This window comes from Balaenoptera acutorostrata, chromosome 4, assembly GCF_949987535.1.
Source record: "Balaenoptera acutorostrata chromosome 4, mBalAcu1.1, whole genome shotgun sequence".
Taxonomy (NCBI): domain Eukaryota; kingdom Metazoa; phylum Chordata; class Mammalia; order Artiodactyla; family Balaenopteridae; genus Balaenoptera; species Balaenoptera acutorostrata.
The window spans coordinates 75975024-75994509 of NC_080067.1; the positions used below are offsets into that span (position 1 = coordinate 75975024).

At 39.2% G+C, this 19486-nt stretch overlaps 1 protein-coding gene across 6 annotated transcripts in view; it reads right to left on the reverse strand.

The window, feature by feature from the left end:
* The window catches only part of ATP13A4 (ATPase 13A4), a 141941-nt gene extending 128530 nt beyond the window's left edge, over window positions 1-13411 (reverse strand). For all 6 annotated transcript variants that reach the window (XM_007195178.2, XM_007195179.2, XM_057546048.1 and 3 more), the window contains exon 1: window positions 13157-13411. In XM_007195178.2, the coding sequence (XP_007195240.2) occupies window positions 13157-13219 (63 nt within the window). In that variant the 5' untranslated portion in view covers window positions 13220-13411. The remainder of the gene's footprint in view (window positions 1-13156) is intronic.
* Window positions 13412-19486: the final 6075 nt, after the last annotated feature.

Below are 19486 nucleotides of genomic sequence, written 5' to 3' on the forward strand. Positions count from 1 at the left end.
CAAAGAACGATGCCACATGAAGAGTGATTGAAGGAACTCTTTAGATTGGAGAAGAGATACCTGGAGGGGTGGGGCTGAAGGACATACAAGAACAATTTTTAAATGCCTGACTTGTAGAAATGGAAGCTGATTTTTGACAGGGAGCCCCAAAAGGCAAGAGAAGTAAGACTAATGAATTCAGGTTAATAGAACTATATTTCAGCTCAACATAGAGTTTTTTTAAATTGTCTGCTCTGTCTTACAAGGAAATGATTTATCTTATGCTGAGTTTCCTTCTCTGATGGCATTTAAGGAAAGGTTAGTTGGGTGAGGTAAGGGGCAGGAGAAGGTCAGATAAACTTTGAAGAAGCTTTTGGCCTGAGACTCTGATTCTATGGAATGAATCTGAGGTGAAATGAAGTGTAGTAAACTAGGCATCTATTTCTCTCAATTCTAATCCTTATTTACCTTTCAATTTGTATGCTGTTTCATATAATTTTGGAATGTAACTGTAACTAGCTACATTCATCCATCATTCATTCATTTATTTATTCCAAAAATATATATTGTGCACTTACTTTGTGCCAGGCATTTTTCTAAGCATTGGAGATATAGCAGTGAATAGTTGATCAATAAGCTATGAAAGATTAAGTAGAAAAGTATATCTTCTTTGGGGTAATAAAATATTCTACTTTTATTTGCATATCTTTTGCTATTTTCAATTAGCCAATTAATTTATATAGGGACCCTTTGTAGGCAATTATTTCAATGACGTAAAACTCAAAAATAATTTTTTTCCTGCTCTGTGATCTTGTGTAAAAGTTCAGAAAGAAGATGATTGGGCTTTTCTCCCTATAGTGTGAAAGTCCCATAATCAGGCCTTTATTAAAGAACAGATACTATAGCTGTGACCACAGGGGATAGAATTTGATACCAAGATAATAGGAATTCTATCTTTTATTTATTCCTCCTAGGGTAGAAACAGCAGGGGGAAGCTACATAGAAAACTTTCCTGAAATGAAATATGAAGCCTCCCTAGTCTATTGCTATAGCCCCATTCACCTCTGCAACATGGGACTGCTGTGGTCAGAACTGATCCTTTATATGCACATGATGCCTTTTGCCTGAAAAGCCTTTAAATAAATAGAAGTTTCACAACTTTCTATTACACACTTCCTCTTCATAGTTTTCTGGGATGGAGAATGGGAAACATGGCATTTCTGAACATCAAAATCATATCCCTTCTTGCAGTTCCACATGAGTCTAGATCTCTACTCCTGAGAGTGGTTTTGAAAGCTAATCTGGCTTTACAAATGCACAGACGCCCCTGAAGGGTATGATTTTAGCAACTAGGAAAGACTGTCTTTAAAAATATCCCTCTAACTTATACAAAACACAGACAAGATTTATATGCATTTATATGCAAGATTTATATTTATATTGTAGATATTCACTACAATATTATTAGTAGTAGTAATAGAAAGCTACCTATGTATATAAGAATCTGGTAATCATTAAATGATATTATATAGCCATTAAATTAATGTTTAAGTACTTTTAATAACATGGGGAAAATGTACATGTACTAATATTAAGTGAAGGGAAACAACATAAAATTATGCAGTATGATTTCAAATTTAATTGAAAAACAGGTGAAGCACAAACAAAAAAAGACTGAAATATAAATGTATAAAATAAAATACTCGTGGTATTTGCCTTGGGTGATGGCATCATTGTGATTCTTCTTTTACTTCTATATTGGGCATATTTTAATCATTGAATATGATTAAATGAACCTTTTTAATAACCAAAATTATTTTATTTTATTTCATTTTTTATTTTTTATTTTATACTGGGGCATAGTTGATTAACATTGTTGTTAGTTTCAGGTGTACAGCAAAGTGATTCAGTTATACATATACATGTACCTATTCTTTTTCAAATTCTTTTCCCATTTAAGTTATTACAAAATATTGAGCAGAGTTCCCTGCGCTATACAGTAGGTCCATGTTAGTTATCTATTTTAAATATAGCAGTGTGTACATGTCAATCCCAAACTCCCAATCTCTCTCTTCCCCTCACCCTTCCCCCTGGTAACCATAAGTTCGTTCTCTACGTCTGTGAGTCTGTTTCTGTTTTGTAATAAGTAAATATGATTCAATGAACTTTTAAAATCAGAAAAATAGCAACATGGATGGACCTAGAGATTATCATACTAATTGAAGTAAGTCAAACAAAGACAAATATTATATGATATCACTCGTACGTGGAATCTAAAAAATAATAAAAATGAACTTATTTACAAAACAGAAACAGAATCACAGACATAGAAAACAAATATAATTACCAAAGGGGAAAGGGAGATAAATTAGGAGTATGGGATTAACAGATACACACTACCATATATAAAATAAACAGCAAGGATTTACTGTATAGTACAGGGAACTGTATTCAAAATATTGTAACAACCTATAAAGGAAAGAATTGGAAAAAAAAGATATATATACAGAGAGAGAGAACCGAATTACTTTGCTGTACACCTGACACTAATACAGTACTGTAAATCAACTATACTTCAATTTAAATAATTTTTTAAAATAAAAATGAACATATATTTTTAAAAGCTCTTTTCTACCTCCTCACAGATATCTAAAATACCTTCAGCAAAGCTCTATATTTTATATTCTCTGAGGCAAAAAATATCACAGGGGGACCCAACCACTTTAAACATTATTTGTTCAGTTCAGCTAACCTATGATTTATTGACTATCAGATTGGAAATTCTGTTCGTCCATTTGTATTTTCTTGTCTAGACCACCCAATCCCCATTTATTTCAGTCCAGGTAATAGCATCCAATACCCCAATTTTCTTCTGTCAAACCACTCCCTTCACCACCCTCTGCTGATGTGCTTTATGCAGAGTTGATTCTGACCCCAACTCTCGGACCGGGCATGTGACTAAGACCATGGTATTCTCCTGTCCACACTAATAAATTTGAAAAGGGGAGATGATCCAATCAGAGCCAGTGAGAAAAGATGAGTCTTTTTTGCTCATCTATTTTACTGAGACTATTGAAAGAAAGGCAAATTGTTTTTTCCACTGGCTTAGTATCTGGGGATATGTAATCCTGGAGTTACCAGAAGGCCGCATGTGAAGTTTGGGGCTAAAACCAGTACTGTATGACCAATTTGACAAAGGTCAGTTACTTCTAAGTAGGAAATCCTCTCTGACATAAGCAAAAATCCATTGGTGCTGGATGAAGAATGGAAGCAAAAATCCTCTACCACTTACCATCCTGAAACCAGGATTCTACAAAATCATGCTCAAGAAACTGTGATCGGAGGGGCAGGAAACTCCCATCTCAGACCACTGACAGATAGAAGACAGAGGTGGCTACCATGGAGAGGATGAACAGGAGTATTGACAAAGCACCACTCCCTGAAGCCCAAACACAAAAGGACTGGCTAGGACTACCTTCTCTGCCCCTACTAAAAGGCTAGCACTGAGTAACAAGCCAAGGAGGACACACTGGTGGAGGGACAAGAGCATGAAGAGAGACCACTTCTCGGGCTTCCCTGGTGGCACAGTGGTTGAGGGCCTGCCTGCTAATGCGGGGGACACGGGTTCGAGCCCTGGTCTGGGAAGATCCCACATGCCGCGGAAGCGACTGGGCCCGTGAGCCACAACTACTGAGCCTGCGCGTCTGGGACCCGTGCTCCGCAACGAGAGGCTGCGATAGTGAGAGGCCCGCGCACCGCGATGAAGAGTGGCCCCCGCTTGCCGCAACTAGAGGAAGCCCTAGCACAGAAATGAAGACCCAACATAGCAATCAATCAATCAATCAATCAAAAAAAAAAAAAAAAGAGAGAGACCACTTCTCTGATGCAGGCAGGCACGGATGGCTGAAAACTGAAGGGGAATCCAGGTGACCTGATTCCAGTACCTGTGCCCTTGTTCACTTTTATGCCCAAAAGATCAGAAAGCTATGACTTTTATAATAGAGACCCGGAGGTTTTGTTTCTCACAAACTCAAAATGAGCCCTGAATATAACATAGCTGCTAAACTAATACACACTGTGTTGGGCTTATTTTGTAGCTGTAGTAGTGGTGGTGGTAGTAGTGGTAGTAGTGATAGTCGTGGGTAGTGATAGTAGTAGTAGAGATAGTGGTATTAGTAGGAGTGGTAGCAGTAATAGTAGCCAGGAAGCTATTGGAGTTAGAGCAGGAGATTTGGAATCAACCTGCCAAGGTTCAAGATCTGTTTTTGCTGCTTCTTAACTTTCAGATTTGGACAGATTACATAATTTCTCAGTACTTGTTTTTGTAAAATTCAGATTAACAACTCAATTGAGTCAGGAAAGAAGAGAAAAACTCTTCTAATATTTGCATAAAATCTTGAATCTATCTTATCAGAAATATATTAAATAACTTCAATGTTATGTGTGAGATATAGACATGAAATAAGATGCAGTACCTGCGCCTACTAACTCGCAATCTGTTGGGGGAGAAAGATAAACACATGACTCTACTACAGAACCCAGTGAAAACTGCTATAGTAGGCATTCAAATCCACTCCAGACAAGGAAGGGACCAAGTGTGACCCAGGGGCTCCCAGATGGCTTAAAGAAGGAAGTCAGATTTGAGATGAGTTCTGATGGAGGGGCAGGACTCTGATGGCCAGATATTAGGGTGAAGATACCACCCTGGCAGAGAAAGTATATAATATATTCTGGGAAGAGCAAGAAGACCACATTTTGGTGATGAAAGAAAATGGAAAGTAAAAAATTGTCTCTTGGAATTGACTAAAGGAAAGACCTGCACAGTGTGACGTGGCCTCCAAGCTGAAAGATCCTTATCATGCTTGGTGATTCCAAGCTGAAGGAGAGAAAACTTGAAGGTAAATGTATGCCATAAAATTCAACCTTATTCTTCCATTAAAAGCAAGTAGAAGGAACCACTTATCTACCCAAACTGCATTCTTGGATGCTTTTGTTTTTGACCTGGCCTCAAAAATTGACCTTTCCTCACAATATCATTTTCTTTGTACTGATCCTGAGACTGGAGTACCAGAGATTCAAAATCCTGCAGCCATGGTTCCCCCAAGAAGATTCTGGAAATGCTAAGGTGATTATAGTCTCAGCCAGAGCCCTGTGTGTGCAACCACTAAAATCAGAAAGTGTTCTGGCCTGAGGGACATAATATTTCTCTGGAAATCACCCAGTCCATTTGGGCCTCTTTCTGTTCTTTTTCTGAGGGGGCATCTAGGGCATAACTGTGCTCATTGTACATAAAAGTAGCCTCAGGGTGAGGATGGATTTGAGGAGGCGATGTTCTGAGCTGCCTTCCAACTCTACCCAGCTGTGGTTTCAGGCAACTCACCAAGGTTTACATGATGGGCATCTAGAAATAGCTGTAGCCCATTTAGATACATGGTCTCACTCTGGCTAGTCTTCAAGAGGCTTTGAAATAGTCACAGAGTCTTGAAACTGGTGCCCAGGAATGAATTTCCTCTGGACATATCACCAAATCACCAATTCTTTTGAAGGCTAAGTGCCTGTGCTCTGTGTCTTCTGTGGGCCTGAGGGAGCTGTAGGGTTTAGCACTGGTTAATTATTTATGAATAGATTTACTCCTTATTCCTTTATTCATTGAGTAATTAATACAGCAACTGCCATAAATTTCCATCTCCCACTTAATGTAATGTCTCCAGATATGTTCTCCTTTCCATGACTAAAAAAATCTCACAGCACTTTGAAAAAATCAGGAGTATCACTTAAATTTCTTAAGATGTTTCACAGAGTTTTTATCCATGTGTTTTAAAACTTTTTAAACCATATTTTGTATGTGTGCTGGAGAGTACACCAAGAAACCATCTGCATTGGTCTCTGGTTCAAACTGGTAAGGTATTATTATCTCCATCTTGTAAATGAGGTGAAATCAAAGAGAGATGACCATGATCTACTTTAATAATGGCAGAGCCAACACCACAGTGCTGGTCTCCAGACTCTTAATGTTGTGTTTCTTTCAATTATGCCCTGCTGCTTTGCAACCATTAACAACTGAAGTAGTGCATCCAAAATTAAGCAAAACCAAGAGGCAGTAAATTATCATGTTTAAAGCACAAACTTAGGCTATAGTCTTCCATTTACTTAGCCAGATGAACCTGTGCATGTCATTTAATCTCTCTGTGCCTCAGTTTCCTCATTGGTAGAAGAGAGATGCTCATCCCTCCTAGGGTTGCTGAGAGGGTTAAATAAGTTACTATATGTAAAGTTCTTAGTCCAGATCAACCGCCATATAAGTATTTGCTGTGACTATTGCCATCCCCGCTCCCAACCTGTTCCTACTTTTCCCTATGGGATTAAGTGGTAGCATCATGTTCTCCCATTGGACAAAGTAGGAACCTTAAAGCCTTCCTTAATAATTACTCATCCTGTTCACCCCTTCTCTCTTATACCACAGTCTATGGATCATGAAGTCTTTTTAATTCTAATTTTTAAATATCTCTTAAATCCATTCTTCACTCAGCATCCTGAATCTCTCACCTGGACTATTTCAAACACTCCTTCCTTGTCTTGCCTCCTCCAACCAAACTTCCTCATCCCCTGACGTAACATCCTTTGGAAAGGCAAATCCTACCGTATCATTCCCTGTTTCAAATTTTTCAGTAGCTTCCCCATTGCTTACATCAGGTTGGCATCACATCTTTCTGACCAAGTCCAACTCAACCGTCAAAGATTCTAATTTAGTAGGCCTGGAATGGGGACCCAGGAATCTATTTTTTTGTACTCCCCAACTTGATTCTGGTATGGTTTTTTCATGGACCAACGTTTGGGAATCATTGGAAAAGATAAAATGTGTACTCATTAGGATGTCTTATACAGTCCTTCAAAGGCTGGCCCCTCCAGGGAAATTAAATGCCATCTTTCCCCTTGGAGTGTTCTTTGACAGAGTTGCTACTTCTTCTGTGCTCCCACAGCTCTGTATGCATAAGTCCCACAATGATACCTATTTCAGCACACTTTCATTACATTTGCATCCCTGGTTCCCCCAACTGTAGGACAGCTTCATGAGTGTGTGTCTTGTGCAGTCACACAAGGCCCTGCTTTTGGAAGGATGCTCTGCTACAGTGATCTTGAAGTTCTTAATAATTCTTGAACCAGGGATACCTCATTTTCATTTTGCACTGGACCCCACAAATTACATACTCGGTCCTGCCGACTCTACTGTGAAATCCTTGAAAATAGAAACTGTTTGCTATTCACTCGAAATCCTCTTCGGTTAGCACAGAGGACTCCTGGTACAGAGTAAGGGTTTGGTAAATATTTGTTGAGTTTATACGTGAACGGATGAAAGGGTAGAATAAGGTATCTCACAGAAAAATAGTGTAGCATGGCTAATTAACTCTGAAGAATAAGCTTTGTTTATGCCTGAGGGAGAGAGCAGTCAATTGATAAATTCACAAAATGATTGACAATCCCCAATAAATAACATAAAATTTCCTAAATTTCTCTTTAAATTTCTCAAACTGTTGCAGCCTTTGAGCCTTGGTACCTCCCTGTTCTTCTCAGAATGCAAAATTGCAGGTTAATGGGGCTTGCAATTGTGCCATCGGATATGCCCTGAGTGTTTGTGCCAAGAACTGTGCTAAATTCTGGGGGGGAGTGGGAAAGGGGAGAAGGAGGCCATAGAAAGGTGAACCAAGCAGGGCCCCTCTTCTCAAGAAGCCATTAAATCGTACTTTTCAAGAGTTTCAATCAAAGATGAGTTGACTTCATGGGAGTTCTGCAGCAATGAATCAAGAATAAAGACCCTAGACTTGGCCAGTGGCCCAGCTTCCTGAACATTTCAACTGACAAAATGTCTCAGTCCGAACACAATTCCTCCACTATGAGATCTGTGGGTTCACTAGTTAACATTGGCAACCAACTCGGAGGTGCTCATGCAGCATAATAAATAAGTGGCTATTGAGGTGGGGGGAGGTGCTTTTGCTCCCTGGTGTTAAGGAAGAAAAGGCCAACATCAGCTATCAAAGTGAGCCAAATAATTGCAGAGGACAGATGCCCCTAGCTCACGCCGAAGGCACAACAGGACTTCCAATGTGGCAAAGGCCACACACCACCCTGCTGCTATATTGTGTGCCCGTGGCACTAACTTCTTGCTGTTCCCACAAATGACTTGGAAGTTCAAAAAGAGTTTCTCTTGCTTTTCCACATTCACTAGTTTTTAGTTACCCAGTCTACTGGTTGATATAACATCAGTGATAGCATTAATATATTCTAGTAAAGAAAAAATGCTAAGAAACGTATAGCGATGTGATCAATTTCAAATTAAGGAAATGAAAAATAATTCTGCCATAAAGTATCATTTTCACATTCCAGATGAGCCAAAGTCAAAAATACTGATAATGCTCAACATTGGCAAGTATGGTAGAGAAATCAAGTATTCTCAAAAACAGACTGTTAGGGGGCTTCCCTGGTGGCGCAGTGGTTGAGAATCTGCCTGCCAATGCAGGGGACACGGGTTCGAGCCCTGGTCTGGGAAGATCCCACATGCCGCGGAGCAACTGGGCCCGTGAGCCACAATTACTGAGCTTGCGCGTCTGGAGCCTGTGCTCCGCAACAAGAGAGGCCGCGATAGTGAGAGGCCCGCGCACCGCGATGAAGAGTGGCCCCTGCTTGCCGCAACTAGAGAAAGCCCTCACACAGAAACAAAGACCCAACACAGCCAAAAATAAATAATAAATAAATAATAAATAAATTAAAAAAAAAAAAAAAAAACAGACTGCTAGTCAGAGTGTATTTTTGTACAACCGCAATCTTAGGGAGGGCAATTTGGGCAATGTAGGGCAATGTATCAATCAAAATTTAAAACACACATCCCCTTTAATGCAGCAGTGCTTTTTCTAGGACTTTATCCTAAGGAAATGATCTGATAAATATTTTAAAACACACGCACAAAGTTGTCCATCACAGCCAAAAAAATTTAGAAATGACATAAGTGAGTAACACGAGAGATTTACTTAGTATAGCATAGTCCATCCAAACACAATTTAAACATTAAAATGGTTATGTGGAGCTGTAAATATCAAAAGGAAAATATGTCCCTAATATATTTTAAGTGTAATGAAAAGCCAGCTTTAAAAAAGAGTATAAATGGAATGACTCCATTTTTTGTTTAAAAAAAAAAATACGTATTTGTAAATAGGTGGTGTACATTCTTTTAAGAATAGATTGTGATTGTCTTTTGTTTTGGCATGGTGCATAGTGCAAATAAATGGATAATACCCAAACACAATATTCTTATTCTATTCAGACATGTATGGGGGTAAAAAGGGAAGTCTTGAAGAAATAATATGTGCTGTGGTGTGCTGGTATGTATTTAACAGCAAGCCTTCAGGTGGGGCAGGTAGAAGTTCTCTGTAGCACTTACCGATTTCTGTGGCATAAATACTCCCAACATTATTCATTTCAAGCTACTAATGTGACATCACTGAATGCAGAGTTGGGAAGAGATGTACAGTAACATACCATTATGTAGTATTTCCATGATATGGATACAACAGATAAAAATAATCATAAGAGTATAGATAATACTAAAATGTAGTAAAATATTAGAAAGTGATTGTATATGCATTTTTTATAAGTCTGGAAGGAGAGTCACCAATATAATAATATTGATCATGTCTGGGTGGAAAGTTCATGAATCATATTTACTTCATTCTTTAGACCTTTATATGTCATTTCAATATTTTTATAGTAAACATATGTTACCTTTATAATCAGAAAAAATTTTCAAGGTTTTTTTTTTCTTTCTTATTTGCTAAAATCTAGGAAAGAAAGAAATCAGAGAACACAACTTTTAAAACAAGTCTAGCTGTAACAAAACACTTCCCCAAAAAGGAGTCTGATTTCATTAGAGTATTACTAAAGATAATGGTGAGTAAAATTTGAATCAATTAAATCATACTTTTATTCAGTCATGGTATAAGGAAATGAGCACTCAGTGTTTCTAAGGCCTTTCAAAATATAAATATGCAACATCTGAATACAAAGGAATTTGAGCTCCCAGCCCATCTTACACTCTCCCTCTACAAATAAGGACACTGGGTCCTAAGACTGGTAGGTGTTTTCCAAAGTAAGCACTACAAAGCAGGTTATAAAGCAACTCAGCTCCTCTCCATTTATAAATGGTCTCTACAGCTTGTAAATAAAAGTATATATTCCTCACTTCTCATTATTTAATGAGAAGAGATGACCTCATGGGGGGTGGGTGGACAGGGTAGTATTCATTCATTTGGTTAATTGCTGAAGCCCTCACTCCTCCTATCTTTGCATAGACATCAGCTTATGCTTCTCCAGAATTTTATACTTCTTCAGACAATTCCACATAGACTGTCTTAGTTGATCCTCATAAGAGCCCTGTGAGACAGTTAAAATAAGAAGGACAACTCCCATTTTACAGGTACAAAAACTGAGGCTAGAGCAGGCAAGTGGCTAGCCCAAAGCTAGTGAGAGCCTGGTCTCTGGTTCCATTATGGTGCTGTCTGGGAGATGATCTCCTCTTTGAGGTCTTTCAGAGGCAGTCATCTGGGTGAACCTTCTCAGAAGGTCACTTTCTCCTCTTTCCTACCTTGTCCTCCTAACAAGTTCTTTCTTCCATTGGTTCCTATCTCATTTTGCACTTAAGGATTTTACTTTCAGGTCACCTAGAATGTCTCTTTCATTCCTGTTTTATTAGTTCTAGAGTGGAAGATAGTCCCAGGCATCATTAGGCATGGAAATATTCTGTTCTTCTTTATTTGACATGAGGGCTAAACCCTAGAACGCTGTTTTCTCTTGAAATTTGCAGTCATTTCTATCATCGGAGGAATGACTTCTGCAAAGGTCCAAAGAGTGTATATTAGAAAGCAAGAAACTGTAAACACTTTGGTGTGACACATTTCTAGACAATCTTGATTTGCTAAAAGGGATTAATGTTGAGGCCAAACAAGACAGACTGACTCAGGAAATACAAATCATGTACCACAAGAGATCCTGGGAAATCTAAGCAGATGAGATGCATCTAAGCTTTGTTTTATCAGGGAGGAAGTGTGTTCTCCTATTAAGAGTGCTATATCCTCTGCAAAAGCTGAAGAAGGCATCAGGAGGCTATGTTCAGGTCTACCAACTTAACCTACGTGGGGTCTCGGCTCCTGGTCTTCATGGTTGATGTAACCTTAGATGAGCAAATTCTCAGTGTATCAGTTTTCTCCTCTTTCAGGTGGGAAGCATAGCACCTACCTCACAGGGTGTAGTGAAAACCAAGTTAGCTAGTAGGCAAGAAACTATTGGTAAACTAAAAATTTCTAAATATATGTGGCATACATTTAAGATATCCTGCTCGTTTTTGAAGCTTACTGCTCTGGGAGAAGGGAATGGAGTAATGAGTTTAAAAGGGACAGAGTGTCAGACATAGCAACAGGCAGGTGGCCAGGTTTCTCCAGGCCGAGCAGGATGGAGAGCTCAAGAGAGCATACTAATTGCTGTACCTCCACTAAGACTACCGGCCAGATGACTCCTCTCCAGAAAACACAGTGTCCTTTCCTTGTCAAAGGCCCTCTCCTAACTGGGCTTTCAGCTGCATGCAATACTAAGTGGACACTGTGATGCATTGACTGGGTGATGCTGTTACGAAGATGACCTATTAACCACACTGCTTCACTAGGATACGTAGGCTAAAGAAGGGGTAGTAGTTTCCCTCGAACTAGGAAAGCCTTGACAGAAAGTAGATGATTCTTCATGACTCCTGAATGACAAATTGTGGAAGAGAAGAAATGAGTGTGCAGGAAAAGAGTAGGTGTGTTTCCATCTGAGGATTTGAGGGAGAATTTAAAAAATCAGTAGAGGGAAGGAGACTCTGCCTTCTGGTGAAGAATATTCAAGATGAGGATCAAATTTTCAACTTAATATAGAGAATTCTCTTCATTCTCTTAATAGAGAGAAAACACTCTGGAGAAATAAGGATGATATCCAACGTGGGTCAGAAGGTCATTTCTGGCGACATTTGTGTAGGGCCTAAAGGCAACTGTCATTTGGTGGTCAAACCCAAAAGAAGTAAGGAGATGGTTAAGAAAGTCACGTAAACTTGGGTGACTTTGAGTCCCTTATAATTTTTTCAGCTTTGATAGCAGAAGGCATCTACTCTTGAAGGTCCAAAAAAATGTTGTTGCTATAGGAACAGGTAAGCAGATTAGACTTGAAAGACCAGTTCAGGAGCAAAGAATTTAACAGCCAGGGCTAAAGCAATTAACCAAGAAAACATTTTAAGTAAGTATCTTTTGGGTTTGTTATTTATATATTAATTCCAGGAAGATAAAAATGTTACTGTAGAATGAGAGCTTCACATTTTAACGTTTTAATTACACCATTACTGGCATAAAAGTCTATGCTTACACAATTAGCAGAACAGCCTTATTAACAGAAGTACACATTCCTAACTCTCTCTTGATTATATTGTAATTGAGAAATACAGCTTTAATTTCAGCAAGAGCATAAGAATCATCTTTGATTTTTCCTACAGTTTCTCAGATGGGAACACATCTAAATTAAAAGAGACAGTGAACTCCAGAAATTTTTCTGAGACCAATCTTTATGTAGGGAGCTACAAGTAAAATTCTAGAAGTAAAGAGAAATGCATGTAGGCTGATAATTGTTAATATTTTATATGTTTTCCCTGTCCAACAGTCTTTGTGAACACAGATATGTGAGCAGAGAAGAAGGTCAGAACCCCGGCTCCCCTCCTATTTCGCTGTAGATGTGCTACTTCTTCCTATCAGGGAATAAACTGCTCTAAACATTAGGGATTTGCTGAAATTATTAGACGTTTTGAACAGAACTTGCTATACTGATAAGTCTCAAAAACATATCATGAAAGGGCATGGTACTTCTCTCCCTTTCAATTTTACTTCAAAACATTCTTGGTAAAATGAATACAATATTTTCCATCCTAGCAAATTTCTGCTGTCAGAGGTTACATTTATGAGAAAGAAAGATTTCTTGAACATTACCTTTTCTCACATAATGCCAGAATCAAATCGCAGAGAAGAGTGTGTGTATGAGTGTGTGTGTGTGCGTGTGAGTATTGGAGGCTGGGGAATGGGAATGGAAAGAGGGGGGAAAGTGGCTAGAATCTTACCATCTCATTCTCTTCTCCTTCATTGAGCAAAGCTTGCTGGCCCTTCTCAAAGTGGTCCCCCATGGAAAAGTGATTCCACTCCTCCCTGACCTTCTGGAGCAGCTGCGTCCAGGACGAATTGAACTTGCCCAGCCACCGCCGCTCACCAGCTGACTGAAAGACTTAATGATCCTCCAGGTTAAAACTCCTTCTGGAGCACACACCTTCTTTGAGCAAATGACAGTACTTAGCAAACTGAACTCCTCCTACGAGCCACCCTCTGCGTGGAGGAATTTCTGCAGGCTCCGGGCTAACTGCATTCTCTCTGAGCAGCTGTCCCAAAGGAGGCTGCTCCCATGCTGATCTTTTTGTGCCCAACATACAGGGAAAGAACTCATTGCCTGCACAGTGCCTGCCAGCAGAAGACATCTGACTGCAAATCCAGCGGGACAATGCGGAGTTGGCAGGACCTCTCCGAGGAGAGGGGAGCGGGCACAAGGACTCCCAGATTTATTCACGAGGAACGGGGGTGGGAAGGAGGCTAACAGAGCTGCAGAATTTATTTGATTAATGAAAGCCCTAATCCATCGGCTTTTAATAGGATCCTCATTCATTTTGCTTACCAAAGGTACAAATTGTGACTAATCCTCTTCAAAAGGTATTTGAAATCGCATTCCTCTGTGTGCAAAACACATCGCACTTAATGTGTACGTGGAATTGTTTACTTTTTTGAGAGACTTGCAGAAAAAAAACCAAAGGTATAACCAAGCTGTTCTGTGTAGTCTCCTCTCACTAAATACTGGTGGTTAAACTCTTAAGGAGTCTAGACTCATTTTTTTGATTTTGTCACACATTCATTCAAGACACATTATTTGAGCGTAGGGACTACATACATAAATCAAGTCACATTTGCCACCCTCAGACGGATGTAGAGCTTCAAATATGCAAACAAATGTGATGAAATGTGGTTAGTTATCGTGGGAGCTGGAACAGAAGTCTAAGATAACTGTCAGAAGTCCCAGAACTGTGGAGGGGAACACACATCCATGTCCGCTCTGGAAAAAAAAAAAATCTAGCTGCTCATCTGCGCTGGCCTCGCCATGTGATCATTTAACCTACAAGAACTGGTCTTCTCATCCAGTAATTGGAGGAATTGAATGAGGGCTTGGGGAAATGTATCGTACAGCACTGATCAAGGGATGTTGTTATAATTAAACCAAACGTCCAGTTTAACAGCAGTCAGTAGAGCACAGTGTTTAAGGGCATGTGCTCAGAATTTGGAGGGCCTGGGTTCAGATTTGAACTTTCCTAGTTATGCCACCTGCGGATAACAAGTTTCATAAGCTCTAGAAGCCTCCATTTGCTCACATGTAAAATAAAGATGATAATAGAACTTACCTCCTAAAACTGTTATATGAGGGACAGTGCCCAGGAAACAGTATCTGTTCAATAAAGGAGAGTTATTTTTACCTTCACTGTGTCCACTCCCTCTCCTTCAAGCTATGCACAAATGTTGGCACTGATATTCCCAACCTGATATGAAAAACCCTAACAAGACCAAGACTAAAGTGTGTGTGGGTGTGTGTGTAAAACATTGAGCAAATGGTAAAGTATAACTAAGATAAACATTAAAAAGTAACCTATTGTAATATTAATTACTATATTATACATACATGCAGTTCTCTGAATTTCTAAAAATTATCAGCACACCTAACCACGTCAATAACCATTTTATCACAAGATCAAAATATGAGGAGTATGAGGTTTCTTTTTAGGGGAATGAAAATGTTCTGGAATTAGATAGTGGTTATGGCAGCAAAACTTTGTGAATATACCAAAACTCACTGAATTGTATACTTTTTAAAAGGGTAGATTTTATGAATGTGAATTATATCTCAATAAAAAATTATGTCTCAAAAAAAGTAACATTTTAGAGCTCTAACAGGAGTCATTTAAATATTTAGCAGAGAAAATAGTAAAATAAGAAGATTTTAAACTTTATCTCAACTTATGGGGATTGAGGAATGTTTGTATGTGAAGTGGTAAAACTATACCAGTGCTAGTCGGCAAGTGAGAAAGAAGTGCCTCATTCTATTGCCTCTAACTGGTAATTCCTGCACTGTTTCCTTCTGGCTGGGTTCCTGAATAAACTTGGCAATTCCTGCACCACTGTGGCGTTAAGATGACTGTGTAATTTATTAAGAATCTCAGGGAAAACTGCACACGAACTTACCTCATTAAACAGATCTGGTTACGCCGTAACAATATTTAAGCCAAACTTGAATAGCAAAGTCATTCCCTAAGAACGTAAAAATGTTTATGAAAACTAGGAACCAATAGAAAATCATTTCAAAAGCATGGTCCAGGAGAATGAGGGCTTTGAAACAGTGTTTCCTCACATCTCTCCGAAAGTTCTAATGGTAAAATGTCCCAGTGCCTCTACAGCCACATGGCTTGTGGGCAACCTCCTTCCTCGTTCAGCACTGTGAGTTTGCAAGCATGAATGTACCCAGAAACAGAGCTAGATTCCACGGAAAAGGAAACACTTACAGAACATGTCCATATACCAGACACTATTCTGAGTATTTTACACACACATTCACAATCCTTACGATGGCCTCTGTAGTCAGTAGTATTATGATCCTCCCCACTTAGCAGACATGGAAACACCAGCACAGAAAATAAATAATTAGTGAAGAGTGAGTATTTGGCCATGACAATGCAGCTCTCCCAGTCCATGACCCTAGTTACTAGGCTAACACGGCTACTACAGGTTCATTTGGCATAATCAAAGTGCTCTGTGTGGGATGTTACATCTATACGACCAGGAGAGCCTCTTGGTGAAGGGAGCATTTGAGGAGGGCCTTGAAAACAGACAGAAAAGACTTCAATAGGTGGAGTGCTGGGGCCTACACTGGAAGTGGGCCATAGGAAAGAGCATCTAAAGCAAGGGAGCCATCAGAAGGAGGAACACACGGGCTGGTCCAGAATAAGTCCATCACCTTTGCTGCAGCCAGGGTGTGTGTGAAGGAATAAGGGAGTGAGATGTGGCAGGAAATAGAGATCAAGATCATTACGTGGAAGTCTTGAATTTGAGGCCTGAGTCTGGGCTTAATACAATGAGTAGTGATGTCAGTAAAGACAAACTGATGTAAATTTGCATATTTTTATGGATCAGGCTGTGCTTAAATGTCACACAAATCATTGCACAAGCAAGTTCTGAAGTAACCCAGTCTTTGTAAACAATATTATGTGTATATAGACAGTTTCTTTGAAACCTCTAAGTTAAATCTTCTACTTCCCTTTAGAACATTGTTTGAAAGTTAATTATTATTTATCAAATAAATGTTAATATAAAATAAATTTCAATAGACTTTTTTTAGAGCACTTTTAGGTTCACACCAAAATTGAGCAGACGGTACAGAGATTTTCCATATACTCTTTAGAAACACACATCCTTCCTACCCCATTGGCGTCCCCCACCAGAATGGTATATTTGTCACCAATTGAACCTACATTGATTGACGCATCATTTTTACTCAAAGTCCACAGTTTACATTGGAGTTCACTTTTCGTGTTGTCCATTCTGTGGGTTTTAACCACTGTAGTATCGTATAGGGTAGTTTCACTGCCCTAAAAATTCTCTCTGCTCCCGCATTCATCCCTAACCCTCCCATGACCCATGGCAATCGCTGATTCTTTTACTGTCGCCATATATTGTTGCCTTTTAGAATGTCATATAGTTGGAATCATACAGTATGTTGCCTTTTCAGATTGACTTATTTCGCTTAGTAATATGCACTTAAATTTCTCCTCGTCTTTTCCTTGCTTGATAGCTCATTTCTTTTTAGAGTTGAATAATATTCCATTGTCTGGATGCACCACAGTTTATTTATCCATTCACCTACTGAAAGACATCTTGGTTGCTTCCAAGTTTTGGGCACTATGAATAAGGCTGCTATAAACATTCACGTGCAGGTTTTTGTGTGGACAAACGTTTAGGAACAAAAAATTTAATAATCAGGGCTAAAGCAATTGACCAAGAAAACAATTTAGGTAAATATCTTCTGGGTTTGTTATTTATAATCAACTCATTTGATTATGTCATCAGGGACTTGTAAATTAAAATAACGATTAGCAATCACTACACACGTATTAAAATGATCAAAATCTGGAACACTGACAACACCAAATACCAGCAAGGATGTGGAGCAACAGGAATTCTCATTGCTGATAGGAATGCAAAATGGTACAGTCACTTTGGAAGACAGGTTGGGAATATTTCACAAGATTAAACCTCTTACCATATGATTCAGTGATCACGTTCCTTGGAATTTACCCAAAGGAGTTGAAAGTTTATTATTTAAATCAGTCTCTGTTTCCCTTAATTTTGCCTGTTCAAAATTCCTATTCTATACTATATGTGCCTCACAGGGTGTGATATGACATGGTGAGAGTAGCAGATGTGGATTTGGTGTGGTCTAAATTCGAACCTTGACATTTTGCTGAGAGAGACCATTCATTCATTTATTTAACACTTATTTGATTAACTTCAGTGTGCCAAGACTTGTACTAGATGAAGAATGTAAATTAATAAAATACACCCTGGAAGAGCTAAGTCTATTAAGAAGCAAGACAAACACCAAAATATGAATTCCAAAACAAGTGCTAATCACAAAGGAGTGGCAGAGGAAGTTCAGGTAGGAAGTTAGGCCAGGAAGACTCTATGGTTGTGGGAAGTTCTATGCCAGCCTAGATAAATGGAGATGGATGGAGGAAACGTTTCTAACAAAGAAGACTGAAAACAAAGGCCCAGGGGAGGACCTGCAAGTGAGCCCATTCTTGGGAATCTGAATAATATGCATATATTGATAACTTAGAATTGAGAGGAATGTCCAAGAGGAAATGTTGCTTCAGCCATTCCCTCTCAAATATTCCATCTCAAATAAGAATGGAAAAGAAAAAAAGAGAAGAAAACTAAAAATTAGCTACCTCTTTTCTGATCTGGTATCTCAACTTGCTTTCATTTATCCCAGGAGCATCTCTGCTGCCCTGAGGACCTCTCAACCTCTTTTGGTGTATATAATAAATGCTAAATGGAAATAATGGCATTTCTGGTTTCTGCTGGGACTGTGGAGATGCGGCTACTTCACATACCTAACCCATTTAGATAGTGTGAAGATAAGTGGTGATAATGTTTCATCATATGTTAATTTCCACCTTTCATCTGAGAACTCCACAGCCTGTTACAAACACTATTCCTTGAAACATTTCTGTGGAGTATGAAGATGAGTAGTATTATTGTCCCCACTTGAGAGCTGTAGGAACTGAGTCACAAAGGAGTCACAAAGACCTGTCCAAGGTCATGTGTCCTCAACATGGAGTGGAACCCGAAATGAGCACAACGTCATTGGCAATGAGCTGCCTCAAACTTCCTCTTCAGTCCTCCTTCCTCAAACCTGGTTATTTGCCAAGTGTTTGAGATCTTTAGTTCCAGAGCTTTATCTAAGCTCAAGGTTTCATTATCAATTATCCTAATCTGCATTCATGCATAATCTGTGGATGACCCTGGAGCAAGCAAAGATGTGATGTGTCGAAGAGGACTTACCTGCCTCAAGGTGGCGATGTGAAGTTTCATTGAATTAATTAACATTTGTGAAACATTTAGCAACCCCTAGATGAAAGGGTCTAATATAAAGATACAGGGCCTCCCCATTAATTACAGAAGAAAAGAGCAGGTTACCACTGTCTCTACTGCTCAGAAGCATTGCTCTCAACTACCCCTGCTTGGCACTGGGTTCTGACCTTCTTTAGGGTGACTTGGGGGGGCCCATTGGTCCACCTTCAGAAGAGCCCCCCTTTTGTAAAAAAAAAGCTTTTTGTAAATAGCTTTCTGTTATTTACAAAAATAAAAACTAAAAAGCTCCTCTCCGGAGGTAAGGCAGCTTCCCTTCTGTGAAGCGTATTTTAGTCGGCAACTATTATGACAATCCCAGATCATTAAGGACAGTCTACAAAAACGAAAGCCAAAGAGTAAATTCTCAGGCAGAAACTTCATGCCAGTGTACTTAATTTTGAGAACTTCTAACCTGAATTTTTTTTTTTTTTTTTTTTTTTTGGCCACACTGCAGTGCATGTGGGATCTTAGCTCCCCGACCAGGGATCGAACACACGTCCCCTGCAGTGGAAGTGCGGAGTCTTAACCACTGGACTGCCAGGGAGTCCCCTAACCTGAAATTTTGAATGTACAAAACAATGCATGTTAAGGTATAACTATTAAGAATCACAGACTGTTACAGCTAGACTGGACCTAAGAAATTACTAAATTACCTTCACTGTTTCTCAGGTGAA